Raw genomic sequence first — 26,238 nt, 5'->3', positions numbered from 1 at the left:
TTTACCACCAGGCCACAGCGTCTCCGTATTGATGTATAGGATATACAGTTTTGTGAAGTGCATCGAAACAGTGCACTAAGATTCTGATTAAGTATTTCTCGAGAAGAAAGTTGCTATAAACTCTTGTAAAAACGTTTTATTCAATTTGTATAAGTACAATTCTTTGGTATCTTTTCGATTCAGTACAATTTCTTTAAATATCCTCAATCAGATAACATCAGTGTGATGTTCTAGGGGTACGTTTGACAATGACAAATCAGGAATATAAACTACGTTTCTTTTATTTAGAGCTCCTATACATTTGTACAAATGCCCAGTTCTGGTCTCTGACGTGAAATTACCTTCTCCCTGAGGATACAGTAAAATATATTTCTATACTCCTCAGCGAGAATATAATACAAGGCAAATGAGACACAGAGCACACGAAAATCTTGCTCTATTCATTCAAGTCCCAAACCTCTCTGCCCCTCCAAGTCAATCATAAGTCCCCTTTGGATTCGCTACTTTTAACTCTTCCATGAATCGGTATTAAGCTATAAAACACAATTACTTACATTAGTTAAACAATTTGGTTCTGGGAAATATTGCGGTCATGCATTTTAATATTCAGAAGAAGTTGGAATTGGAAATTCTTGCCTCACGTCTTGAAATCTTTGGGAACCATAGTAAGTGATTAAATTTTGATTTTGTTAGTAAAATACTGTTCATTTAGAATGGAATTTTGTTAAAAGAATCAACTATATATTTTTACTTTCTGATATTTTATTCAATTTTTTTCAGAAAATTTATCCCCTTTTTTAAATTTAACATTCACCCCTTGGTGATCTTTTCTGTAAGAGCAGAAATATTACATACTGAGGAATATGGTTTTTTGGCGAGATATTTTAACAATACCTCTTCTAAAAGTTATCTTCTTTCATTACTATTGGTAAACTGTTATTATTATGTGAGAACATGATGTTGTTTTAGTTTTTGCGTTTTTGAAGCGACAAAATGCGATGACAGAAAATTGGCGATTTATCGCTTATGTGGCATCAATTTTTTTATATGTTATTTTTTATATCGTATGAAATCCTAAAGCTTTTGTAGGGTGACGTCTCAACCATCAAATTCAGAAGAAACTGCCTTCTCTTACAACATATTCTGTACAGCTCTTTAAAAATAGCTCAACATTAATGCTGTTAACTTTGAATTTTTTAAAAAGAAAATCAGTTTTAAAATAATTTATTTCTTATTTATTTAATTTGAATGGACAGCTCACTTAATAATTAACAGCATTTTACTGAATACTGAGACATTATTAATGATCCATTTATTCGTAGGCTGGAGGGATTCGAAATGTGGAACTCCATGTGCGGAAGGCACTTATGGTTCCAACTGCTCACAGCAGTGTAACTGCAGAAATGAAGGCAAATGCAATCCTATCAGTGGTACTTGCGACTGTCCTTCAGGTTTTAAAGGAAATAAGTAAGTGAGAATTCATTTTGTTTTTTCAGTTTCATTTAAAGATTATGTTTATTTTTAAAATTAGAAATGAGTTACTAAATAACTACTAAATAGCTGTGGTCACCAGTGTTTTTATTTTTACTTTATACGAAATATATTACAGGAAAACGTTTTTAGAATATTTTTTAATTAATTACAAAAAAAAAAAAAAGATAATACGGGGAAATAATAAGTACCACTGAAAATATATTGTTTAGAATTTTACGATGATATAAAAATAATTTTGTACTGTTATATTTTCGACAGCCATCGGGAAAAACACCAAAGCTTCTCTTAATTTTTAGTTAATTAAAATGCTAATTATAGCTTTAAAATAATTAGTCTAAGGTGCATATTTCCGCCTTCCAAAGTCTATACTTGCCAAGTTTGTTAACTCTAAGGTCAGTAGATCAGATTGTTCAGCCTGTAGAGCACTAGCACATATAAACACACACATATACACATCTATACAATCATCTTTACCACTTAACCATTAAAGAAAACACTTAAACCATTAAAGAAAAAACAAAAAGGAAAGTACATACCAGCAGCAGCAAGGAAATTTTAAGCTATCGATTGTGATTCCCGCTTTTTAAAAAACACAAAGCTAACGTATTAAAGGTAAATAATAATTGTAGTCTCCCAGCGCCATCTATTGAGTGATCTAATAAGAAAGGAAAGTTCTATTTTTATTTTAGGTAAAGGATTATTCCCAAACCATATCTTGTTTAATTAAAAAGTTGACATTACAGTAATTTTTAGGAAATTCATTTTTAATTAAATTTTTAATGAGGTTATTTGATGCTTCAATATAGGAATTTTTATTATTGCAAACCCTTTTTATCCTGTTAACTTGTGAGAAAATTAATTGGGTTGGTTACTTATATATATATATATAGCCGAAGAGAAAAACAGACACGTTTAAATTTTAAACTTGCTTTTATGCCATCCCGGGAGGCATGATTTATGTACCAGCAGAGGCGATGAGCACTTCAATACAGCACGACACAAGAACGAAAGGAGGAAAAGCTAATTAAATATTTATCCCCGTGATTATATACAGTGAGATTTTGATATGGATTTCTTTACACGTGTCGATTTTGATAAAGTATTCACAGGGATCATTTAAAGAAAGGTCTTAGATCGACAAATTTTTATCCCTTCACTCTGAGTGTAGGAACGTTGTCGACTTCAGCAATTTGAGAACTCGGGGTGAATGAATTAGGAAATAAGATAACACTTTAGAATGAAGTTAATATATTAGCATTGATGGATTTCGCTCAAATTTTGACAGGAATCTACAATTTCGGTGTGAAAATTACATATTAAATTGCAAATGTCTTATTACTGTCTTTTTGCACCATCGTATTCGAAATAGATACATTAAAAACATTTTTTTTTATCTTAGAGATTAAAATGTGAAAATTAATCAAAATCTTATGATTAAATTTTTAGGCAGTAAGAAAGTAAAAATTACTGAAAGAAAACTGAATTTTTTTTTTTTAACTGAAAGGTGTGAAGATGTGTGTCCCTCTGGGACTTGGGGAAAAGGTTGCTCTCAGCAATGCACTTGCAAGAATGGTGGAAAATGTCAGCCGGCTACTGGGCATTGCGATTGTACCCCAGGTAAGGAATACAGTACCTATTTTACTTAATCATTATGCTAAATAAGGATAATCATGATAAAAAAAAATTTCAAAACAGTTTTATAACTTTGCGTACTTTTTCAATAAACGGTACTGAACTCAACTGACGTACTTTTTAAAATTTTATAAGACTTCAAATGCAATTCTGTTATTTTTTACGTTTATCAACTATATGTTCGGACACTATATTGTATTTTATGACAAAAATATTTGGACGTTTTGAAGAAAATTAGGAAATCAAACTGATTTTAAATAATTTTGTCAAATAATTATTGCTGTTTAATCATTGATTAATTTATTTAGAAGTGTTTAGTGAAGAATTTGTAAGAAAATGTAAAGAATTTTGAAAAAAAAAAGAAAAAAAAAAGAGCCAAATCTAAGTAAAAAAAAAAAAAAATACCCTAAGATAAAGTATTCGATAAAAATAGTTTAAATGCCATTTATATTTTAGAAATAAAGATGTAAGAACCATAAGCATTAAATGATGATAATGCAAGACCTGTGCTTAAAATACATTATAACATTTTATTATTACCTATTATTTTTATTATTACATTACCATGACATCTAAAATTCCATACCAGAAAATTTGTATTAAATATTGGAGATAAAAATTATATTTATTATATTTTCAACATCTTTTAAAGAATATAATTAAGATATAACTTTTGAATAAGGAGTAGAAAAGACACGAATATTGTCTTTTTTTTTACCACATTTGATGCAAATCTCTTATTTGAGAACCATCAAGCTCAAAGTTGCCCATAATGAAAATTTTAGATTTCTTAATGTGTTCTCAAAAGTATAACTTCATCATGAATAGCATATGAAATCGAAATTTCATCTTTTGTTTCAAGTTATTAATGTACTACACTTACATGTGTTCACCAATTTTATTATAAGCCGGCTGAAATCTACGAGAGAAATTATACATTTTTTTTTAAAAGTAGCATTTTTACTTTTTCGTATACGAAATATAGAGAAAGTATTGTAATAATTAAAAAATTTGAATTCTAGATTATGACTAATCTCCTAGTTCTAGATCTTCCTAAGATCGAAAAACTCATTTTTTGAAAATGTCAGTCGATCTGACTCTGACAAAGATACCTCAATAACTCCTTAAAATAGAGGATGAAACTTGGTATATTGTATTTAAAATGAATTTGTAGATTTCTATCACATTTTAAGCAAATTATGTTCGAAGGAAGTTTGTCTGTACTGCAACTGGAATAAAAGCTAATTTAGTAATTACAAAACGAAGAGAGCAGGATGGATAAAATTCGGTACACAGTTTAACATCAAAGGCCTAGATAATTATCAAATTTTGAGCCAAATCCAATAAACAGGTTGACGACAGCTCGGTCTGTAGCTCAAAAACCCTATTACTTGTGGTGAAAAGTTTATAAGCCAGTTAACAACTACGCTGCACGAGCAATTACTTTTGCATCGTGGTCATGTTACTGGGCTGCGAACCACAAGGTCCCAGGTTCTATCCTTGCGCATCTCAATTCAATGTGGTGAATAGCTTATAAGCCAATTAACAACTACGCTGCACGAGCAATGCTTTTGTATCGTGATAATGTTATGGGGCTTCGAACCACAAGGTCCCAGGTTCTATCCTCGCGCATCTCAATTCAATGTGGTGAATAGCTTATAAGCCAGTTAACAACTACACTGCGCGAGTAGTTGCTTTTGTATCGTGGTCATGTTACTGGGCTGCGAACCACAAGGTCCCAGGTTCTATCCTCGCGCAACCCAAACCGCCAGATGCTTAAATATGTCAAGTTTGATACAAAATTTTGACTATAAGTGTAGTTTTGTATCAAATTTTTGTTTTACTTCATTAGGAAAAATATGTTCGATTTTCGGATACTATTAATTGCATGCCAGGAGTTAATCACCAAAAAATTTAGCTGATAATTGTAAAAGTATTACATTCACATCAAAGGTTAATATTTCTTACTGTTGAAAGCCGATGCCATACGAGGTGTTCTCTCATATAACACCTTTGCCAGGAGGGTGGCGAGAAAGTTTTGAGGAGACCGCTCCCCCTAAATGAATATTGCATTGATAGAGTAAAGACAGATATGATTTTTTGAAATGTGTTTTTTAAACTAAGGGAACTTTGGAACTTGGAAATTCGTGATGACGAATTTTTTTGATAATTCTATCTTTGTATAATTCTATCTTGTTATAATCTTTGTGGTCTCTAATATTGATCTTAAATTGATTCATTTTCTTTTATTAAAAGGATGGATTGGTTCCGATTGTAATACGCAGTGCGCAACCGGACGATTTGGCAAAAACTGTCAGGAAATCTGCGATTGTAAGAATGACGGAAAATGCAACGTAGTTGACGGTTCTTGTGAATGTACATCTGGTTTCAAAGGTAAAAGGTAAGGAAATTTCTTAAAAGAGAATATAATTTAATATTCTGGCATGTCCTCAAATCTATTTAATGATAGTTTGAACTGATATTGATATGAACTTAGAGAAACAAAATTTATTTCAATTAAATAATAAAAATTTCGTCTCCAGATGAATTATTTCAAAAATTCATAGAGTTATCGTGAAGCAAGAATACATCAGAACTACTCATACTATGGCATATTTTTTGAGATGCGTGTCTCATATGAATATGCACATTTTACATATTTTACACAGCATCTGTCGAAATCGTTTTCGTACATCACAAAAAACGCAATGATAGGTGGACTTCCCAACTTGTAGGATATTTATTGTAACACTCATTTTGAATCGTTCTTGACGTAGAGATACTTTCGATATGTTTTTTTAATTAGTTTATTTATTAGGTGATGAATATCTGCCCTCGAAACTGCAGGAATTCTTGTGATATCTTCGTTCATATGTTGCAACTAAGCATCTATAGTTTACCTTCCATAGAACCCTAACAGTTATAACTAAATCTATGTTAATCCATTAATTAAAAAGAATAATTTATCTCTATTTATGTATTTCGGTATATATTTCTGATTTAAACTCCATAGGTGTGACGAAATTTGCAGCAGCGGTACCTGGGGAGTTTATTGCTCACAAAAATGCTTGTGCCAAAATGGCGCCAAATGCGTTCCCTCTACAGGAGAGTGCTTATGCACACCAGGTTGGTATTCCTTGTTTCTTATATTTGTCGTCTCAAAGACTAGGAGGATTAATCCATAATCATTATTTTTTTTTATTCATTTATCTTGTCAATGTTCCAATTATCAGAACTTCAGAGTAACTAATTACTACATTTTTCCCAAAAAGTAAAAATTTCCATTTTTGGGAATTAAATTAATTAACTAAAATCTAAAAAAAATTATTTCAAATTTTATAAAATGAAACGAGTACATGGTATATTTTCTATTTCGATATGCCTTTTTTCTGTGCGATTTTTCAATGTAATATATAATTCTTCAGATAGTGATGTGTGCTGTTCTTTCAGTGACTGCAACATGCAATTTATTGTTGCATTAGCTGTTAATAAATTTGAATCTCTCCGACATAATGCCTGAAAAGCCAGGTTTAATATTAATTTATAACAACCTGTTCTGGATATAAAGTCGAATTCACTATCTGAAAAATTAATCTGCAGGTTTGAGCCGATTATTGCTTTTTGGATTGAATTTCTCAGTTTCAAAAATCGTTCCATCATTAGGAGTAAACTGTTCGAACGTGTTTCAGAATCTCATCCTAAACATCTCCTTTCAACTTTCCTCTCACTCCTATTTTGTTAAATTAAACCCATACTAACTCATGCGCAAAATCGTGGAGGGATTTACAATCCATTACCGAACAGTATTTTATCACTTCTCTTGATTCTATGATGCAAATTTGTATTCACAGTCTAATTAATTTCGTCCGTAAGGGAGACATAAAAACAAAAACGTATACCATTTTGCTATTTTGGCGATACCTGAACATATAATGGAGACAATTTAAAAAATGTCTAGTAAATACCGAAAAATCGGTATTTAAACTTGTGAATACTAGTATTACAAAATTGTATTAATGGCTCAAAATACCGGTATTCGGTATCCCGGTAGACAGGTATTGCAATCCTTGGTGACAGTGCTTGTCTTCTTATTTGGACGTTAAAGTGACATTTGATCAGACGAAACTATGGATTATTCGGAATTGAAACCTCTTAAAGTAAATTGGGAATGAACCTTGCACTGTTGCGAAGACGATTTCTGCTATTTGCCTTGACATTAAAGACGACCTTACTTTTGCAAGGGCACATTCTTCATGGCGTCTCATTTTCCCCTTTCATTTCAAAATAATTTGTTGGCACAAGATTTTTAGAGAGCCAAGAAGAAAGGCTGTAATTTCGTTGGTGAAGAAGCAAGTGTAGATTGGACAACAGGAAGAATCTGACTGTTCTTTGAGTCGTTTAAAACACAATCTACTTAATGAAATTCAAGTAATATAGCTCTGTCATACTGGTACATAGAAGATTTTGTCTTTCTTCCTTTCTTTCTCCTTGCTGCAGTATATTGGAATCTCTAAAGTTTTTCTTCGTTTGAATGAGTACCTGGAGAACACGTATTTGCCATGGACACTTACGCTGAGTATTAACAAGTAATATAAAAAAAAATTAAGTCCATTCCTATTTTCACAAGAATTGAACTCGATTCTTCGCCTTCACGTGAAAAATACTGAAATCCTTGCATTTTATCGATTGAGCTACTGCCTGCTGATTTCCGTTTATATTAGAAACTGCCAAAACTCTATTTAAGGTATTAAAAGTTAATTCAATTTAATAATTAATGAATTAATATTTGAAAAAAACTGTATAAACATCAAGTGTCAACCACTAGTTTAAAAAAAATGTATTTAACTTGAGTGGATTAATAAAAAATATTTTATTAGCGATTGAAAATTTGGACAAGATATATAAATATATATAAGGAGAGTGTGAACTAATAGTAGAATTTAAAATGGAAACGCAGTGACCATCCGTTAGTATTATTAAAAGATGTTGCGAGAGTTAATAGTTCTTTTTCAAGCAATTCACGGAAAACGACCTACCTTAAAGAAATATCTATTTTGCATTGTCCTCTGAAATAAATTCATTTGGAAAATATATGTAATTTTAATTTGTGCACAAATACCTCTGAATGCATAGAGTGAAATAATCTACTAAATAAATACTTCTTTATGACCAATGCAGTCAGGGAGAAAATTGTACGTCCCGCAGAGAAATATTTTTAAGTTCTTCGACAACTTTATATAAATCTCCCCATTTCTGATTAAATAATTGTAATCACAGTTTTGGATCATCATGCTCATTATACATTCGCGTAGGCCAGCGATGGTCTTTTCTTCGGTTGGTTTAACGATAACATATTTGGATTTCGTTATTTATTGATTTAGTGAATTCTGAGAGAAATCGTTTTCTTTATGTTTTATTTTAAGAAGTTTCTGGTTAAAAAAAATACCAAAAACGCTTATAATAACTCAAAATTTCCCCCATCATTTGTCATTAATGTTTTTATTTTGCCTTGAAATACTTGAAGTATAATGACGGAGGGAAATGATTTCTTTTGTTTTTGAAAATAGTAGAACTTGGTGCTGATAAATAAAATAATGTGTTAAGTTTAACTTCTTACCTTCACTCTAATTTCAAGTGCTTTGCATAATTCGGCATCTCCCAATATTTACAGCATTTTCGCATAGATCCTGTATATTTCTTTATTAATACTATTATTTTAAAATAGATATTATTTGTTAACTATTTTAAATAGTTATACAAATCAGAAATTTTTTTTATTTATTGTTATTAAAAATGATTATCTGAAATATTTTTTTTGAGTTAGGCTGGAAAGGTACTAATTGTGAAAAAAGATGTGATGCAGGCACATATGGACAGAACTGCAAGCAGAGCTGTAATTGCAGGAATGGGGCCTTATGTAATCCAATCGATGGATCCTGCAACTGTACATCTGGTTTCAAAGGGTCCAGGTAAGCTTTAGAAATCTAAATGAAATTTTAAAACTCTTATACTAGAGAGCACAGCAATATAGTCTGCAAACTTATATTCTAAGATTTCATTTTTCGTTGCACTGCTAAGTGGACTTCCGAATTTGTAAGATATTTATTGAAACACTCATTTTGAATCGTTCTTGACGTCGAGATAATTTCGATAGATTCTTTTAATTGGATTATTTAGTAGGTAATGAACATATTCTCTCAAACCCACAGGAATTGTTGCGATATCTCTCATGATTTGTTGCAACTAAGCATCTGGAGCTGAATTCCAAATTATCCTAATAGTTATAACCAAATTCAAGTTAATCTATAATTAAAAAGAATAATTTATCTGCATTTATGTATTTCGGTATATATTTCTGATTTAAACTCCATAGGTGTGACGAAATTTGCAGCATCGGTACCTGGGGAGTTTATTGCTCACAAAAATGCTTGTGCCAAAATGGCGCCAAATGCGTTCCCTCTACAGGACAGTGCTTATGCACACCAGGTTGGTATTCCTTGTTTCTTATATTTGTCGTTTCAAAGACTAGGAGGTTAATCCATCATCATTGTTTTTTTTTATTCATTTATCTTGTTAATGTTCCGATTATCAGAACTTCAGAGTAACTAATTAGTATATTGTTCCCTAAAATTTAAAATTTCCATTTTTGGAAATTAAATTAATTTCCTAAAATCTGAAAAAACATAACAATATTTGAAAATTTATAAATTGAAACGAGTACATGGTATATAGCTCATTTCTAATTTGATATTTCAACTTTGATATATGTTGTTGTTACTCAGGGCATTTTGAAAGCCCTCTGACGAACTATCAGCTATTTACGCTGAGCCTGCAGTAGCTTCTGATAGCAAGGGCCCCTGAGCATACGATGACATAGGTCTGCCTTCTATCTCATTTGATGATGACACACACGTTCGCTCGTATAAGTCCTTTTTAGAGAGATGTTTTTCACACACCTCAGAGACAGAATACAAAGAAGATAATAACCATTCCCGAACCATCACGATAGGACTCGAACCCGGGATGCCTACATCACTGGGAAGATATCCTACCTCGAAACCAGGCCGCTATCGCATTTGATATCTAAATGGAATATATCTCCAAAATGTTTTATTTACGTCCGAGAGTATTCCTTCTGTAATTAGTCTCTAATTTGACTCTTTTGTTACTTACCAAAAGAGTTTATGCTGCAACAGAAATTTTAGCCCTGTTTATCAGTTACTAGCTCCGTAGGCATGCAATATTAGAATTAAATGAATGTCTATGAATGTCTCCGAATCTGGATGTTAATGGCTCATTTGATCAGAGAATACTCGGAAAAATTAGGACGTGAAATAGTGAATGGACCTTGCACTGTTGCGGACATGATTTATGCTGTTTGCTTTGATACTGGAGAAGACCTAACCTTTGCAAGGGCACATTCTTCACGGCGTCTCATTTTGCCCATTCATTTCACTATTATTTTTTGGCATAAGATTTTTAGAGAGCTCAAGAAGAAAGGCTGTAATTTCGTCGGTAAAGACGCAAGTATTGTAGATTTGAAAACAGGAAGAAGCTGGCCGTTCTTTGACTTGCAAAATAGAATTTGCTTAATGAAATTCAGGAAATATAGTTCTGTCATATAAAAGGTTTTGTCTTTCTTCCTTTCTTTTTTCTCGAACCAGTATATTTGGATATTGGGGTTTCTTCTTTAGTTGAATGGGAACCTAAAGAGCACGTGGTTGCAATACACTATTAAAATTTTACTGGACAGTCGTAATGAGATTCTTAGACCCTTCAGAAACTCACAGGTTACGAGGCTTGGTGGCTAAATCGGTCGAGTGTTCCGCTTAGTTTTGCAGGTCTTCAGTTCGAAGCTAGAAGCTGAAAAATATTTTTATATATTTTTTAACTGATTTTAGCCAGTTTTCTCCATCATTCCTAGAGATAAATTGTATAAATAAAAATCATATACGTCAAAAATAGAATTTAATATCAAAATATTTCTATATTTATTCGAAATTTTACAAGTCTAGTTCACGCACATGAGCAGAATTCATTAGTATTCTTAGCATTGTGCTTTTAGACCAGATTGACACCGTATTTAAAATTTTACTAGACAGTCGTAATGAGACTCTTAGACCCTTCAGGAGCTCTCGGGTTTCAAGGCTTCGTGGCTGGATCAGCAGAGTGCAGCGCTTAGTTTTGAAGGTTTTCAGTTCGAGGCTTGAAGCCGACAAATATTTTTATATATTTTTCTTCTTTTTTTAAAAATTTATTTTAGCCAGTTTTCTTCATCATTCCTAGAGATAAATTGAATTATTCCAAATCATATACGTCAAAAATAGGATTTAATATCAAAATGTTTCTATATTTATTCGAAATTTTACGAGTCAATTTCACGCACATGCGCAGAATTCATTCGTATTCTTAGCATTGTGATTTTAGACCAGATTGACACCGTATTTAAAATTTTAATGGACAGTCGTAATGACACTCTTTGACCCTTCAGTAGATCTCGGTTTACGATGCTTGGTGGCTGGATCGGTAGAGTGTAGCGATTAGTTTTGCAGGTTTTCTGTTTGAGGTTCGAACCCGACAAATATTTTTATATATTTATCTTTTTTTTAAAAATGTATTTGAGCCAGTTTTCTTCATCATTCTTAGAGATAAAGTGAATAATTCCAAATCATATACGTCAAAAATAGAACTTAATATCAAAATATTTCTATATTTTTTCGAAATTTTATAGGTCAATTTCACGCACATGCGCAGAATTCATTCGTATTCTTAGCATTGTGATTTTAGACCAGATTGAGACCGTATTTAAAATTTTAATGGACAGTCTTAATGACACTCTTTGACCCTTCAGTAGATCTCGTTTTACGATGCTTGGTGGCTGGATCGGTAGAGTGTAGCGATTAGTTTTGCAGGTTTTCAGTTCCAGGTTCGAAGCCGACAAATATTTTTATATATTTATCTTTTTTTTAAAAATGTATTTGAGCCAGTTTTCTTAATCATTCCTAGAGATAAATTGAATAATTCCAAATCATATACGTCAAAAATAGAATTTAATATCAAAATATTTCTATATTTATTCGAAATTTTAAAGGTCAATTTCACGCACATGCGCAGAATTCATTTGTATTCTTAGCATTGTGCTTTTAGACGAGATTGACACCGTATATAAAATTTTAATGGACAGTCGTAATGACACTCTTTGACCCTTCAGTAGATCTCGGTTTACGAGGCTTCGTGGCTGGATCGGTAGAGTGTAGGGATTAGTGTTGCAGGTTTTCTGTTTGAGGTTCGGACCCGACAAATATTTTTATATATTTATATATTTTTTTTTAAAATGTATTTGAGCCAGTTTTCTTCATCATTCCTAGAGATAAAGTGAATAATTCTAAATCATATACGTCAAAAATAGTATTTAATATCAAAATATTTCTATATTTATTCGAAATTTTATAGGTCAATTTCACGCACATGCGCAGAATCCATTCGTATGCTTAGCATTTTGATTTTAGACCAGATTGACACAGTATTTAAAATTTTAATGGACAGTCGTAATGACACTCTTAGACCCTTCAGTAGATCTCGGTTTACGAGGCTTGGTGGCTGGATCGGTAGAGTGTAGGGATTAGTGTTGCAGGTTTTCTGTTTGAGGTTCGGACCCGACAAATATTTTTATATATTTATATTTTTTTAAAAAATGTATTTGAGCCAGTTTTCTTCATCATTCTTAGAGATAAAGTGAATAATTCCAAATCATATACGTCAAAAATAGAATTTAATATCAAAATATTTCTATATTTATTCGAAATTTTAAAGGTCAATTTCACGCACATGCGCAGAATCCATTCGTATTCTTAGCATTTTGATTTTAGACCAGATTGACACCGTATTTAAAATTTTAATGGACAGTCGTAATGACACTCTTAGACCCTTCAGTAGATCTCGGTTTACGAGGCTTGGTGGCTGGATCGGTAGAGTGTAGGGATTAGTGTTGCAGGTTTTCTGTTTGAGGTTCGGACCCGACAAATATTTTTATATATTTATATTTTTTTAAAAAATGTATTTGAGCCAGTTTTCTTCATCATTCTTAGAGATAAAGTGAATAATTCCAAATCATATACGTCAAAAATAGAATTTAATATCAAAATATTTCTATATTTATTCGAAATTTTAAAGGTCAATTTCACGCACATGCGCAGAATCCATTCGTATTCTTAGCATTTTGATTTTAGACCAGATTGACACCGTATTTAAAATTTTAATGGACAGTCGTAATGACACTCTTTGACCCTTCAGTAGATCTCGGTTTACGAGGCTTCGTGGCTGGATCGGTAGAGTGTAGGGATTAGTGTTGCAGGTTTTCTGTTTGAGGTTCGGACCCGACAAATATTTTTATATATTTATATTTTTTTAAAAAATGTATTTGAGCCAGTTTTCTTCATCATTCTTAGAGATAAAGTGAATAATTCCAAATCATATACGTCAAAAATAGAATTTAATATCAAAATATTTCTATATTTATTCGAAATTTTAAAGGTCAATTTCACGCACATGCGCAGAATCCATTCGTATTCTTAGCATTTTGATTTTAGACCAGATTGACACCGTATTTAAAATTTTAATGGACAGTCGTAATGACACTCTTTGACCCTTCAGTAGATCTCGGTTTACGAGGCTTCGTGGCTGGATCGGTAGAGTGTAGGGATTAGTGTTGCAGGTTTTCTGTTTGAGGTTCGGACCCGACAAATATTTTTATATATTTATATATTTTTTTTTAAAATGTATTTGAGCCAGTTTTCTTCATCATTCCTAGAGATAAAGTGAATAATTCTAAATCATATACGTCAAAAATAGTATTTAATATCAAAATATTTCTATATTTATTCGAAATTTTAAAGGTCAATTTCACGCACATGCGCAGAATCCATTCGTATTCTTAGCATTTTGATTTTAGACCAGATTGACACCGTATTTAAAATTTTAATGGACAGTCGTAATGACACTCTTTGACCCTTCAGTAGATCTCGGTTTACGAGGCTTCGTGGCTGGATCGGTAGAGTGTAGGGATTAGTGTTGCAGGTTTTCTGTTTGAGGTTCGGACCCGACAAATATTTTTATATATTTATATATTTTTTTTAAAAATGTATTTGAGCCAGTTTTCTTCATCATTCCTAGAGATAAAGTGAATAATTCTAAATCATATACGTCAAAAATAGAATTTAATATCAAAATATTTCTATATTTATTCGAAATTTTAAAGGTCAATTTCACGCACATGCGCAGAATCCATTCGTATTCTTAGCATTTTGATTTTAGACCAGATTGACACCGTATTTAAAATTTTAATGGACAGTCGTAATGACACTCTTTGACCCTTCAGTAGATCTCGGTTTACGAGGCTTCGTGGCTGGATCGGTAGAGTGTAGGGATTAGTGTTGCAGGTTTTCTGTTTGAGGTTCGGACCCGACAAATATTTTTATATATTTATATATATTTTTTAAAAATGTATTTCAGCCAGTTTTCTTCATCATTCCTAGAGATAAAGTGAATAATTCTAAATCATATACGTCAAAAATAGAATTTAATATCAAAATATTTCTATATTTATTCGAAATTTTAAAGGTCAATTTCACGCACATGCGCAGAATCCATTCGTATTCTTAGCATTTTGATTTTAGACCAGATTGACACCGTATTTAAAATTTTAATGGACAGTCGTAATGACACTCTTTGACCCTTCAGTAGATCTCGGTTTACGAGGCTTCGTGGCTGGATCGGTAGAGTGTAGGGATTAGTGTTGCAGGTTTTCTGTTTGAGGTTCGGACCCGACAAATATTTTCATATATTTATATATTTTTTTTAAAAATGTATTTGAGCCAGTTTTCTTCATCATTCCTAGAGATAAAGTGAATAATTCTAAATCATATACGTCAAAAATAGAATTTAATATCAAAATATTTCTGTATTTATTCGACATTTTAAAGGTCAATTTCACGTACATGCGCAGAATTCATTCGTATTCTTAGCATTGTGATTTTAGACCAGATTGACACAGTATTTAAAATTTTAATGGACAGTGGTAAAGAGACTCTTAGACCCTTCAGTAGATCTCGGTTTACGAGGCTTGGTGGCTGGATCGGTAGAGTGTAGGGATTAGTGTTGCAGGTTTTCTGTTTGAGGTTCGGACCCGACAAATATTTTTATATATTTATATTTTTTTAAAAAATGTATTTGAGCCAGTTTTCTTCATCATTCCTAGAGATAAAGTGAATAATTCCAAATGATATACGTCAAAAATAGAATTTAATATCAAAATATTTCTATATTTATTCGAAATTTTAAAGGTCAATTTCACGCACATGCGCAGAATCCATTCGTATTCTTAGCATTTTGATTTTAGACCAGATTGACACCGTATTTAAAATTTTAATGGACAGTGGTAAAGAGACTCTTAGACCCTTCAGTAGATCTCGGTTTACGAGGCTTCGTGGCTGGATCGGTAGAGTGTAGGGATTAGTGTTGCAGGTTTTCTGTTTGAGGTTCGGACCCGACAAAAATTTTTATATATTTATATATTTTTTTTAAAAATGTATTTGAGCCAGTTTTCTTCATCATTCCTAGAGATAAAGTGAATAATTCTAAATCATATACGTCAAAAATAGAATTTAATATCAAAATATTTCTATATTTATTCGAAATTTTAAAGGTCAATTTCACGCACATGCGCAGAATCCATTCGTATTCTTAGCATTTTGATTTTAGACCAGATTGACACCGTATTTAAAATTTTAATGGACAGTCGTAATGACACTCTTTGACCCTTCAGTAGATCTCGGTTTACGAGGCTTCGTGGCTGGATCGGTAGAGTGTAGGGATTAGTGTTGCAGGTTTTCTGTTTGAGGTTCGGACCCGACAAATATTTTCATATATTTATATATTTTTTTAAAAAATGTATTTGAGCCAGTTTTCTTCATCATTCCTAGAGATAAAGTGAATAATTCTAAATCATATACGTCAAAAATAGAATTTAATATCAAAATATTTCTGTATTTATTCGACATTTTAAAGGTCAATTTCACGTACATGCGCAGAATTCATTCGTATTCTTAGCATTGTGATTTTAGACCAGATTGACACAGTATTTAAAATTTTAATGGACAGTGGTAAAGAGACTCTTAGACCCTTCAGTAGATCTCGGTTTACGAGGCTTGGTGGCTGGATCGGTAGAGTGTAGGGATTAGTGTTGCAGGTTTTCTGTTTGAGGTTCGGACCCGACAAATATTTTTATATATTTATATTTTTTTAAAAAATGTATTTGAGCCAGTTTTCTTCATCATTCCTAGAGATAAAGTGAATAATTCCAAATGATATACGTCAAAAATAGAATTTAATATCAAAATATTTCTATATTTATTCGAAATTTTAAAGGTCAATTTCACGCACATGCGCAGAATCCATTCGTATTCTTAGCATTTTGATTTTAGACCAGATTGACACCGTATTTAAAATTTTAATGGACAGTGGTAAAGAGACTCTTAGACCCTTCAGTAGATCTCGGTTTACGAGGCTTCGTGGCTGGATCGGTAGAGTGTAGGGATTAGTGTTGCAGGTTTTCTGTTTGAGGTTCGGACCCGACAAAAATTTTTATATATTTATATATTTTTTTTAAAAATGTATTTGAGCCAGTTTTCTTCATCATTCCTAGAGATAAAGTGAATAATTCTAAATCATATACGTCAAAAATAGAATTTAATATCAAAATATTTCTATATTTATTCGAAATTTTAAAGGTCAATTTCACGCACATGCGCAGAATCCATTCGTATTCTTAGCATTTTGATTTTAGACCAGATTGACACCGTATTTAAAATTTTAATGGACAGTCGTAATGACACTCTTTGACCCTTCAGTAGATCTCGGTTTACGAGGCTTGGTGGCTGGATCGGCAGAGTGTTCCGCTTAATTTTGCAGGTCTTCAGTTCGAGGCTCGAAGTAGACAAATATTTATATATATATATATATATATATATATATATATATATATATATATATATATATATATATATATATATATATATATATATTTAAATTGATTTTAGCCAGTTTTCTCCATCATTCTTAGAGAAAAATTGTATAATTCCAAATCATATACGTCAAAAATAGGATTTAATATCAAAATATTTCTATATTTATTCGAAATTTTACTAGTCAATTTCACGCACATGCGCAGAATTCATTCGTATTCTTAGCATTGTGCTTTTAGACTAATTGACACCGTATATAAAATTTTACTGGACAGTCGTAATGAGAATCTTAGGCCCTTCAGAAGTTCTCAGGCTACGAGGCTTGGTATTTGGATCGGCAGAGTGTTCCGCTTAGTTTTGCAGGTCTTCAGTTCGAGGCTGGAGGCTGAAAATTATTTTTATATATTTTTCTTTTTTTTAAAATTGATTTTAGCCAGTTTTCTCCATCATTCCTAGAGATAAATTGTATAATTCCAAATCATATACGTCAAAAATAGGATTTAATATCAAAATATTTCTATATTTATTCGAAATTTTAGTTCACGCACATGCGCAGAATTCATTCGTATTCCTAGCTTTGTGCTTTTAGACCAGATTGACACGGTATTTAAAATTTTACTGGACAGTCGTAATGAGACTCTTAGAAGCTTCAGAAGCTCTCAGGGTACGAGGCTTGTTGGCTACATTAAAAAATTGTAGCGCTTGGTTTTGCAGGTCCTCAGTTGGAGGCTCGAATCCGATAAACATTTTTATATAGATATAGTTTTTAAAATTTATTTTAGCCAGTTTTTTTAGACACCGTATTTAAAATTTTACTGGACAGTCGTAATCAGACTCTTAGACCCTTCAGAAGATCTCAGGTTACGAGGCTTGGTGGCGGAATCGGCAGAGTGTTCCGCTTAATTTTGCAGGTCTTCAGTTCGAGGATCGAAGCCGACAAATATTTTTATATATATATATATTTTTAATTGATTTTAGCCAGTTTTCTCCATCCTTCCTAGAGATAAATTGAATAATTCCAAATCATACATGTCAAAAATAGGATTTAATATCAAAATATTTCTATATTTATTCGAAATTTTACGATTAAAGTTCACGCACATGCGCAGAATTCATTCGTATTCTTAGCATTGTTCTTTTAGACCAGATTGACACCGTATTTAAAATTTTACTGGACAGTCGTAATGAGACTATTAGACTCTTCAGAAGCTCTGGGGGTTACGAGGCTTTATGACTAGATTTGCAGATTGTAGCTTATAGTTTTACAGGTGTTCAGTTCGAATCTCGAAGCCAACAAATATATATATATATATATATATATATATATATATATATATATATATATATATATATATATATATATATATATATATATATATATAATGGATTTTATCCAGTTTTCTCCATCAATCCTAGGGGCAGCGGTGGCCTGGTGGTAAGGTCTAGGCTTCAGAACCGGAGGGTTTCATGGTCGAGACCTGATTCCTTGAAGAACAGTCGTGTAAGGGGGTCTGTTGCACGTTAAATCCATCCTGACCAAAAGTCCTCCCGCTGGTGTGGTGTGAAGTGGAGAGGGGTGTGCCGGCTTAGGTGTCGTCCTCGTCATCTGACCGCGGTTCAAAATTATGAGGTCCGTCCTAAAATAACCATAGTGTTGCTTCAAACGGGGCGTTAATATATAACCAAACCATCACAAACCATCATTCCTAGAAATAAATTGAATAATTCCAAATCATATACGTCAAAAATAGGATTTAATATCAAAATATTTCTATATTTATTCGAAATTTTACGATTCAAGTTCAAGCACATGCACAGAATTCATTAATATTCTTAGCATTGTCCTTTTTGACCAGATTGACACCGTATTTAAAACTTGTAGTGGATAGCCGTGATGAGAATCTTAGGGCGTTCCGGCGCTTTCAGGTTACGAAGCTTGGTGGCAAGATCTGAAGGGTGTGGCACTCCGTTTTGCAGGACTTCAATTCGATTCCCGAAACTTTACAAATAGTTTTATATACTTTATTTTTTAAATTTATTTTAGCTATTTTTCTCCAATATTCCTAGAGTTACTATGAATTATTCCAAATAATATGTCTCAAAAATAAAATTTAATTTCAAAATGTTTCTATATTTAATCGAAATGTTACGAGTCAAGTTCACGTACATGCGCAGATATCATTAATATTCTTAGCAATGTGCGTTTTGACCAGATTCACACCGTATTTAAAACTTTTAGTGGATAGCCGTGAGGAGAATCCTAGGCCGTTCCGGCGCTCTCAGGGTACGAGGCTTGGTGGAAAGATCTCAAGATCTTTTTGCAGGCCCTTAGTCCGATTCCCGAAACTTTGCAAATAGTTTTATATACTTTATTTTTTAAATTTTTTTAGCTATTTTTCTCCATTATTCCTACAGTTACTATGAATTATTCCAAATCATATGTCTCAAAAATAAAATTTTTCAAAAATAAACTTTTAGTGGATAGCCGTGATGAGAATCTTAGGTCGTTCCGGATCTCTCACGGTACGAGGTTTGATAGCAAGGTCGGCAGGGTGCGACTCTCCTTTTTGCAGGACTTCAGTTCGATTCCCGAAACTTTACAAATAGTTTTAATTACATTATTTTTAAATTTTTTTTAGCTATTTTTCTCCACTATTCCTACAGTTACTATGAATTATTCCAAATCATAAGTCTCAAAAATAAAATTTAATTTCAAAATGTTTCTATATTTAATCGAACTTTTACTAGTTAAGTTCACGCACATGCGCAGATATCATTAATATTCTTAGCATTGTGCTTTTTGACCAGATTGACACCGTATTTAAAAGTTTTAGTGGATAGCCGTGATGAGAATCTTAGGCCGTTCCGGCGCTTTCATGGTACGAGGCTTGGTGGCAAGATCTGCAGGGTGCTTCACTCCTTTTTGAAGGACTTCAGTTCGATTCCCGGAACTTTGCAAATAATTTTATATAATTTATTTTAGCTATTTTTCTCCAATATTCCTACAGTTACTATGAATTATTAAAAATCATACGCCTCAAAAATAAAATTTAATTTCAAAATGTTTCTCTATTTAATCGAAATTTTACGAGTCACGTTCATGCGCAGATATCATTAATATTCTTAGCATTGTGCTTTTTGACCAGATTTACACCGTATTTAAAACTTTTAGTGGATAGCCGTGATGAGAATCTTAGGCCGTTCCGGCGCTCTCAGGGTACGATTCTTGGTGGCAAGATCGGCAGGGTGTGTCACTCGTTTTTGCAGGACTTCAGTTCGATTCCCGAATCTTTGCGAATAGTTTTATATATTCTTTATTTTTTAAATTTATTTTAGCTTTCTTCATTATTCCTACAGTTACTATGAATTATTCCAAATCATATGTCTCAAAAATAAAATTTAATTTCAAAATATTTCTATATTTAATCGAAATTTTACGATTCATGTTCACGCCCATGCGCAGATATCATTAATATTCTTAGCATTGTGCTTTTTGACCAGATTGACACCGTAGTTAAAACTTTTAGTGGATAGCCGTGATGAGAATCTTAGGCCGTTCCGGCGCTCTCAGGGTACGTGGCTCGGTGGCAAGATTTGTAGGGTGTGACAATAGTTTATGCAGGGCTTCAGTTGGATTCCCGAAACTTTGCAAATAGTTTTATATACTTTATTTTTTAAATTTATTTTAGCTTTCTCCATTATTCCTACAGTTACTATGAATTATTCCAAATCATATGTCGCAAAAATAAAATTTAAACTCAAAATATTTCTATATTTAATCGAAATTTTACGATTCAAGTTCACGCACATGCGCACATATCATTAATATTGTTAGCATTGTGCTTTTTGACCAGATTGACACTGTATTTAAAACTTTTAGTGGATAGCCTTGATGAGAATCTTAGGCCGTTCCGGCGCTCTCAGGGTACGAAGCTTGGTGGCAAGATTGGCCGGGCGCGTCACTTCTTTTTGCAGGACTTCAGTTCGATTCCCGAAACTTTGCAAATAGTTTTATATACTTTATTTTTTTAATTTATTTGAGCTTTCTCCATTATTCTTACAGTTACTATGAATTATTCCAAATCATATGTCTCAAAATTGAAATTTAATCTCAAAATATTTCTATATTTAATCGAAATTTTACGAGTCAAGTTCACTTACATGCGCAGATATCATTAATATTCTTAGCATTGTGCTTTTTGACCAGATTGACACTGTATTTAACAGTTTTAGTGGATAGGCGTGATGGGTATCTTAGGCCGTTCCGGCGCTGTGAGGGTACGAGTCTTGGTGGCAAGATCGGCAGGGTGTGTCAATCCTTTTTGCAGGACTTCAGTTCGATTCCCGAAACTTTGCAAATAGTTTTATATACTTTATTTTTTTAATTTATTTTAGCTTTCTCCATTATTCCTAGAGTTACTATGAATTATTCCAAATCATATGTCTAAAAAATAAAATTTAAACTCAAAATATTTCTATATTTAATCGAAATTTTACGAGTCAAGTTCACGCACATGCGCAGATATCATTAATATTCTTAGCAATCTGCTTTTAGATCCAGATTGACACTGTATTTAAGACTTTTAGTGGATAGCCGTGATGAGTATCTTAGGCCGTTCCGGCGCTGTAAGGGTACGAGTCTTGGTGGCAAGATCGGCAGGGTGTGTCAATCCTTTTTGCAGGACTTCAGTTCGATTCCCGAAACTTTGTAAATAGTTCTATATACTTTATTTTTTAAAATTTTTTAGCTATTTTTCTCCAATATTCCTACAGTTACTGTGAATTATTCCGAATCATATGTCTCAAAAATAAAATTTAAACTCAAAATATTTCTATATTTAATCGAAATTTTACGATTCAAGTTCACGCACATGCGCAGATATCATTAATATTCTTAGCATTGTGCTTTTTGATCCAGATTGACACTGTATTTAAGACTTTTAGTGGATAGCCGTGATGAGAATCTTAGGCCGTTCGGGCGCTGTGAGGGTACGAGTCGTGTTGGCAAGATCGGCAGTTTGTGTCAATCCTTTTTGCAGGACTTCAGTTCGATTCCCGAAACTTTGCAAATAGTTTTATATACTTTATTTTTTTAATTTACTTTAGCTTTCTCCATTATTCCTAGAGTTGCTATGAATTATTCCAAATCATATGTCTCAAAAATAAAATTTAAACTCAAAATATTTCTATATTTAATCGAAATTTTACGATTCACGTTCACGCACATGCGCAGATATTATTAATATTCTTAGCATTGTGCTTTTTGATCCAGATTGACACTGTATTTAAGACTTTTAGTGGATAACCGTGATGGGTATCTTAGGCCGTTCCGGCGCTGTGAGGGTACGAGTCTTGGTGGTTGGCAGTGTGTGTCAATCCTTTTTGCAGGACTTCAGTTCGATTCCCGAAACTTTGCAAATAGTTTTATATACTTTATTTTTTAAATTTATTTTAGCTTTCTCCATTATTCGTAGAGTTACTATGATATATTCCAAATCATATGTCTCAAAAATAAAATTGAAACTCAAATTATTTCTATATTTAATCGAAATTTTACGATTCAAGTTCACGCACATGCGCAGATATCATTAATATTCTTAGCATTGTGCTTTTTGACGAGATTGACAACGAATTTAAAACTTTCAGTGGATAGCCGTGATAGGTATCTTAGGCCGTTCCGGCTCTGTGAGGGTACGAGTCTTGGTGGCAAGATCGGCAGGGTGTGTCAATCCTTTTTGCAGGACTTCAGTTCGATTCCCGAAACTTTGCAAATAGTTTTATATACTTTATTTTTTTAATTTATTTTAGCTTTCTCCATTATTCCTAGAGTTACTATGAATTATTCCAAATCATATGTCTCAAAAATAAAATTTAAACTCAAAATATTTCTATATTTAATTGAAATTTTACGATTCAAGTTCACGCACATGCGCAGATATCATTTATATTCTTAACATTGTGCTTTTTGATCCAGATTGACACTGTATTTAAGACTTTTAGTGGATAGCCGTGATGGGTATCTTAGGCCGTTCCGGCGCTGTGAGGGTACGAGTCTTGGTGGCAAGATCGGCAGGGTGTGTCAATCCTTTTTGCAGGACTTCAGTTCGATTCACGAAACTTTGCAAATAGTTTTATATACTTTATTTTTTAAAATTTTTTAGCTATTTTTCTCCAATATTCCTACAGTTACTGTGAATTATTCCAAATCATATGTCTCAAAAATAAAATTTAAACTCAAAATATTTCTATATTTAATCGAAATTTTACGATTCAAGTTCACGCACATGCGCAGATATCATTAATATTCTTAGCATTGTGCTTTTTGATCCAGATTGACACTGTATTTAAGAATTTTAGTGGATAGCCGTGATGGGAATCTTAGGCCGTTCCGGCGGTGTGAGGGTACGAGTCTTGGTGGTAAGATCGGCAGGGTGTGTCAATCCTTTTTGCAGGACTTCAGTTCGATTCCCGAAACTTTGAAAATAGTTTTATATAATTTATTTTTTAAAATTTTTTAGCTATTTTTCTCCAATATTCCTACAGTTACTATGAATTATTCCGAATCATATGTTTAAAAAATAAAATTTAATTTCAAAATGTTTCTATATTTAATCGAAATTTTACGATTCAAGTTCACGCACATGCGCAGATATCATTAATATTCTTAGCATTGTGCTTTTTGATCCAGATTGACACTGTATTTAAGAATTTTAGTGGATAGCCGTGATGGGAATCTTAGGCTGTTCCGGCGCTGTGAGGGTACGAGTCTTGGTGGCAAGATCGGCAGGGTGTGTCAATCCTTTTTGCAGGACTTCAGTTCGATTCCCGAAACTTTGCAAATAGTTTTATATACTTAATTTTTTTAATTTATTTTAGCTTTCTCCATTATTCCTAGAGTTACTATAAATTATTCCAAATCATATGTCTAAAAAATAAAATTTAAACTCAAAATATTTCTATATTTAATCGAAATTTTACGATTCAAGTTCACGCACATGCGCAGATATCATTAATATTCTTAGCATTGTGCTTTTTGTTCCAGATTGACACTGTATTTAAGACTTTTAGTGGATAGCCGTGATGGGTATCTTAGGCCGTTCCGGCGCTGTGAGGGTACGAGTCTTGGTGGCAAGATCGGCAGGGTGTGCCAATCCTTTTTGCAGGACTTCAGTTCGATTCCCGAAACTTTGCAAATAGTTTTATATACTTTATTTTTTATATTTATTTTAGCTTTCTCCATTATTCCTAGAGTTACTATGAATTATTCCAAATCATATGTCTCAAAAATAAAATTTAAACTCAAAATATTTCTATATTTAATCGAAATTTTACGATTCAAGTTCACGCACATGCGCAGATATCATTAATATTCTTAGCATTGCGCTTTTAGATCCAGATTGACACTGTATTTAAGACTTTTAGTGGATAGCCGTGATGGGTATCTTAGGCCGTTCCGGCGCTGTGAGGGTTCGAGTCTTGGTGGCAAGATCGGCAGGGTGTGTCAATCCTTTTTGCAGGACTTCAGTTCGATTCACGAAAATTTGCAAATAGTTTTATATACTTTATTTTTTAAAATTTTTTAGCTATTTTTCTCCAATATTCCTACAGTTACTATGAATTATTCCAAATCATATGTCTCAAAAATAAAATTTAAACTCAAAATATTTCTATATTTAATCGAAATTTTACGATTCAAGTTCACGCACATGCGCAGATATCATTAATATTCTTAGCATTGTGCTTTTTGACGAGATTGACAACGAATTTAAAACTTTCAGTGGATAGCCGTGATGAGAATCTTAGGCCGTTCCGGCGCTGTGAGGGTACGAGTCTTGGTGGCAAGATCGGCAGGGTGTGTCAATCCTTTTTGCAGGACTTCAGTTCGATTAACGAAACTTTGCAAATAGTTTTATATACTTTATTTTTTTAATTTATTTTAGCTTTCTCCATTATTCCTAGAGTTACTATGAATTATTCCAAATCATATGTCTCAAAAATAAAATTGAAACTCAAAATATTTCTATATTTAATCGAAATTTTACGACTCAAGTTCACGCACATGCGCACATATCATTAATATTCTTAGCATTGTGCTTTTTGATCCAGATTGACACTGTATTTAAGACTTTTAGTGGATAGCCGTGATGGGAATCTTAGGCCATTCCGGCGCTGTGAGGGTGCGAGTCTGTGTGGCAAGATCGGCAGGGAGTGTCAATCCTTTTTGCAGGACTTCAGTTCGATTCCCGAAACTTTGCAAATAGTTTTATATACTTTATTTTTTTAATTTATTTTAGCTTTCTCCATTATTCCTAGAGTTACTATGAATTATACCAAATCATATGTCTCAAAAATAAAATTGAAACTCAAAATATTTCTATATTTAATCGAAATTTTACGATTCAAGTTCACGCACATGCGCAGATATCATTAATATTCTTAGCATTGTGCATTTTGATCCAGATTGACACTGTATTCAAGAATTTTAGTTTATAGCCGTGATGGGAATCTTAGGCCGTTCCGGCGCTGTGAGGGTACGAGTCTTGGTGGCAAGATCGGCAGGGTGTGTCAATCATTTTTGCAGGACTTCAGTTCGATTCACGAAACTTTGCAAATAGTTTTATATACTTTATTTTTTAAAATTTTTTAGTTTTTTTTCTCCAATATTCCTACAGTTACTATGAATTATTCCAAATCATATGTCTAAAAAATAAAATTTAAACTCAAAATATTTTTATATTTAATCGAAATTTTACGATTCAAGTTCACGCACATGCGCAGATATCATTAATATTCTTAGCATTGTGCTTTTTGACGAGATTGACAACGAATTTAAAACTTTCAGTGGATAGCCGTGATGAGAATCTTAGGCCGTTCCGGCGCTGTGAGGGTACGAGTCTTGGTGGCAAGATCGGCAGGGTGTGTCAATCCTTTTTGCAGGACTTCAGTTCGATTCCCGAAACTTTGCAAATAGTTTTATATACTTTATTTTTTTAATTTATTTTAGCTTTCTCCATTATTCCTAGAGTTACTATGAATTATTCCAAATCATATGTCTCAAAAATAAAATTGAAACTCAAAATATTTCTATATT

General features: G+C 32.6%; 1 protein-coding gene across 4 annotated transcripts in view; it reads left to right on the top strand.

Moving 5' to 3' along the window:
• LOC129962088 (multiple epidermal growth factor-like domains protein 11) overlaps positions 1 to 26,238 on the top strand; it is a 308,991-nt gene that overhangs the window by 27,370 nt on the left and 255,383 nt on the right. For 3 of the 4 annotated variants that reach the window (XM_056075806.1, XM_056075805.1, XM_056075804.1), the window contains 6 exons: positions 1,323 to 1,467; positions 2,999 to 3,111; positions 5,383 to 5,527; positions 6,140 to 6,252; positions 8,951 to 9,095; positions 9,500 to 9,612. In XM_056075806.1, coding sequence (XP_055931781.1) covers positions 1,323 to 1,467; positions 2,999 to 3,111; positions 5,383 to 5,527; positions 6,140 to 6,252; positions 8,951 to 9,095; positions 9,500 to 9,612 — 774 coding nt within the window. The remainder of the gene's footprint in view (positions 1 to 1,322; positions 1,468 to 2,998; positions 3,112 to 5,382; positions 5,528 to 6,139; positions 6,253 to 8,950; positions 9,096 to 9,499; positions 9,613 to 26,238) is intronic. The other variant, XM_056075809.1, reaches the window with a different exon arrangement.

This window comes from Argiope bruennichi, chromosome 2 (genome assembly GCF_947563725.1).
Source record: "Argiope bruennichi chromosome 2, qqArgBrue1.1, whole genome shotgun sequence".
Lineage (NCBI taxonomy): Eukaryota > Metazoa > Arthropoda > Arachnida > Araneae > Araneidae > Argiope > Argiope bruennichi.
Note: the sequence above shows the minus strand (reverse complement) of the source record. Positions and strands in the feature narration are given on the sequence as shown.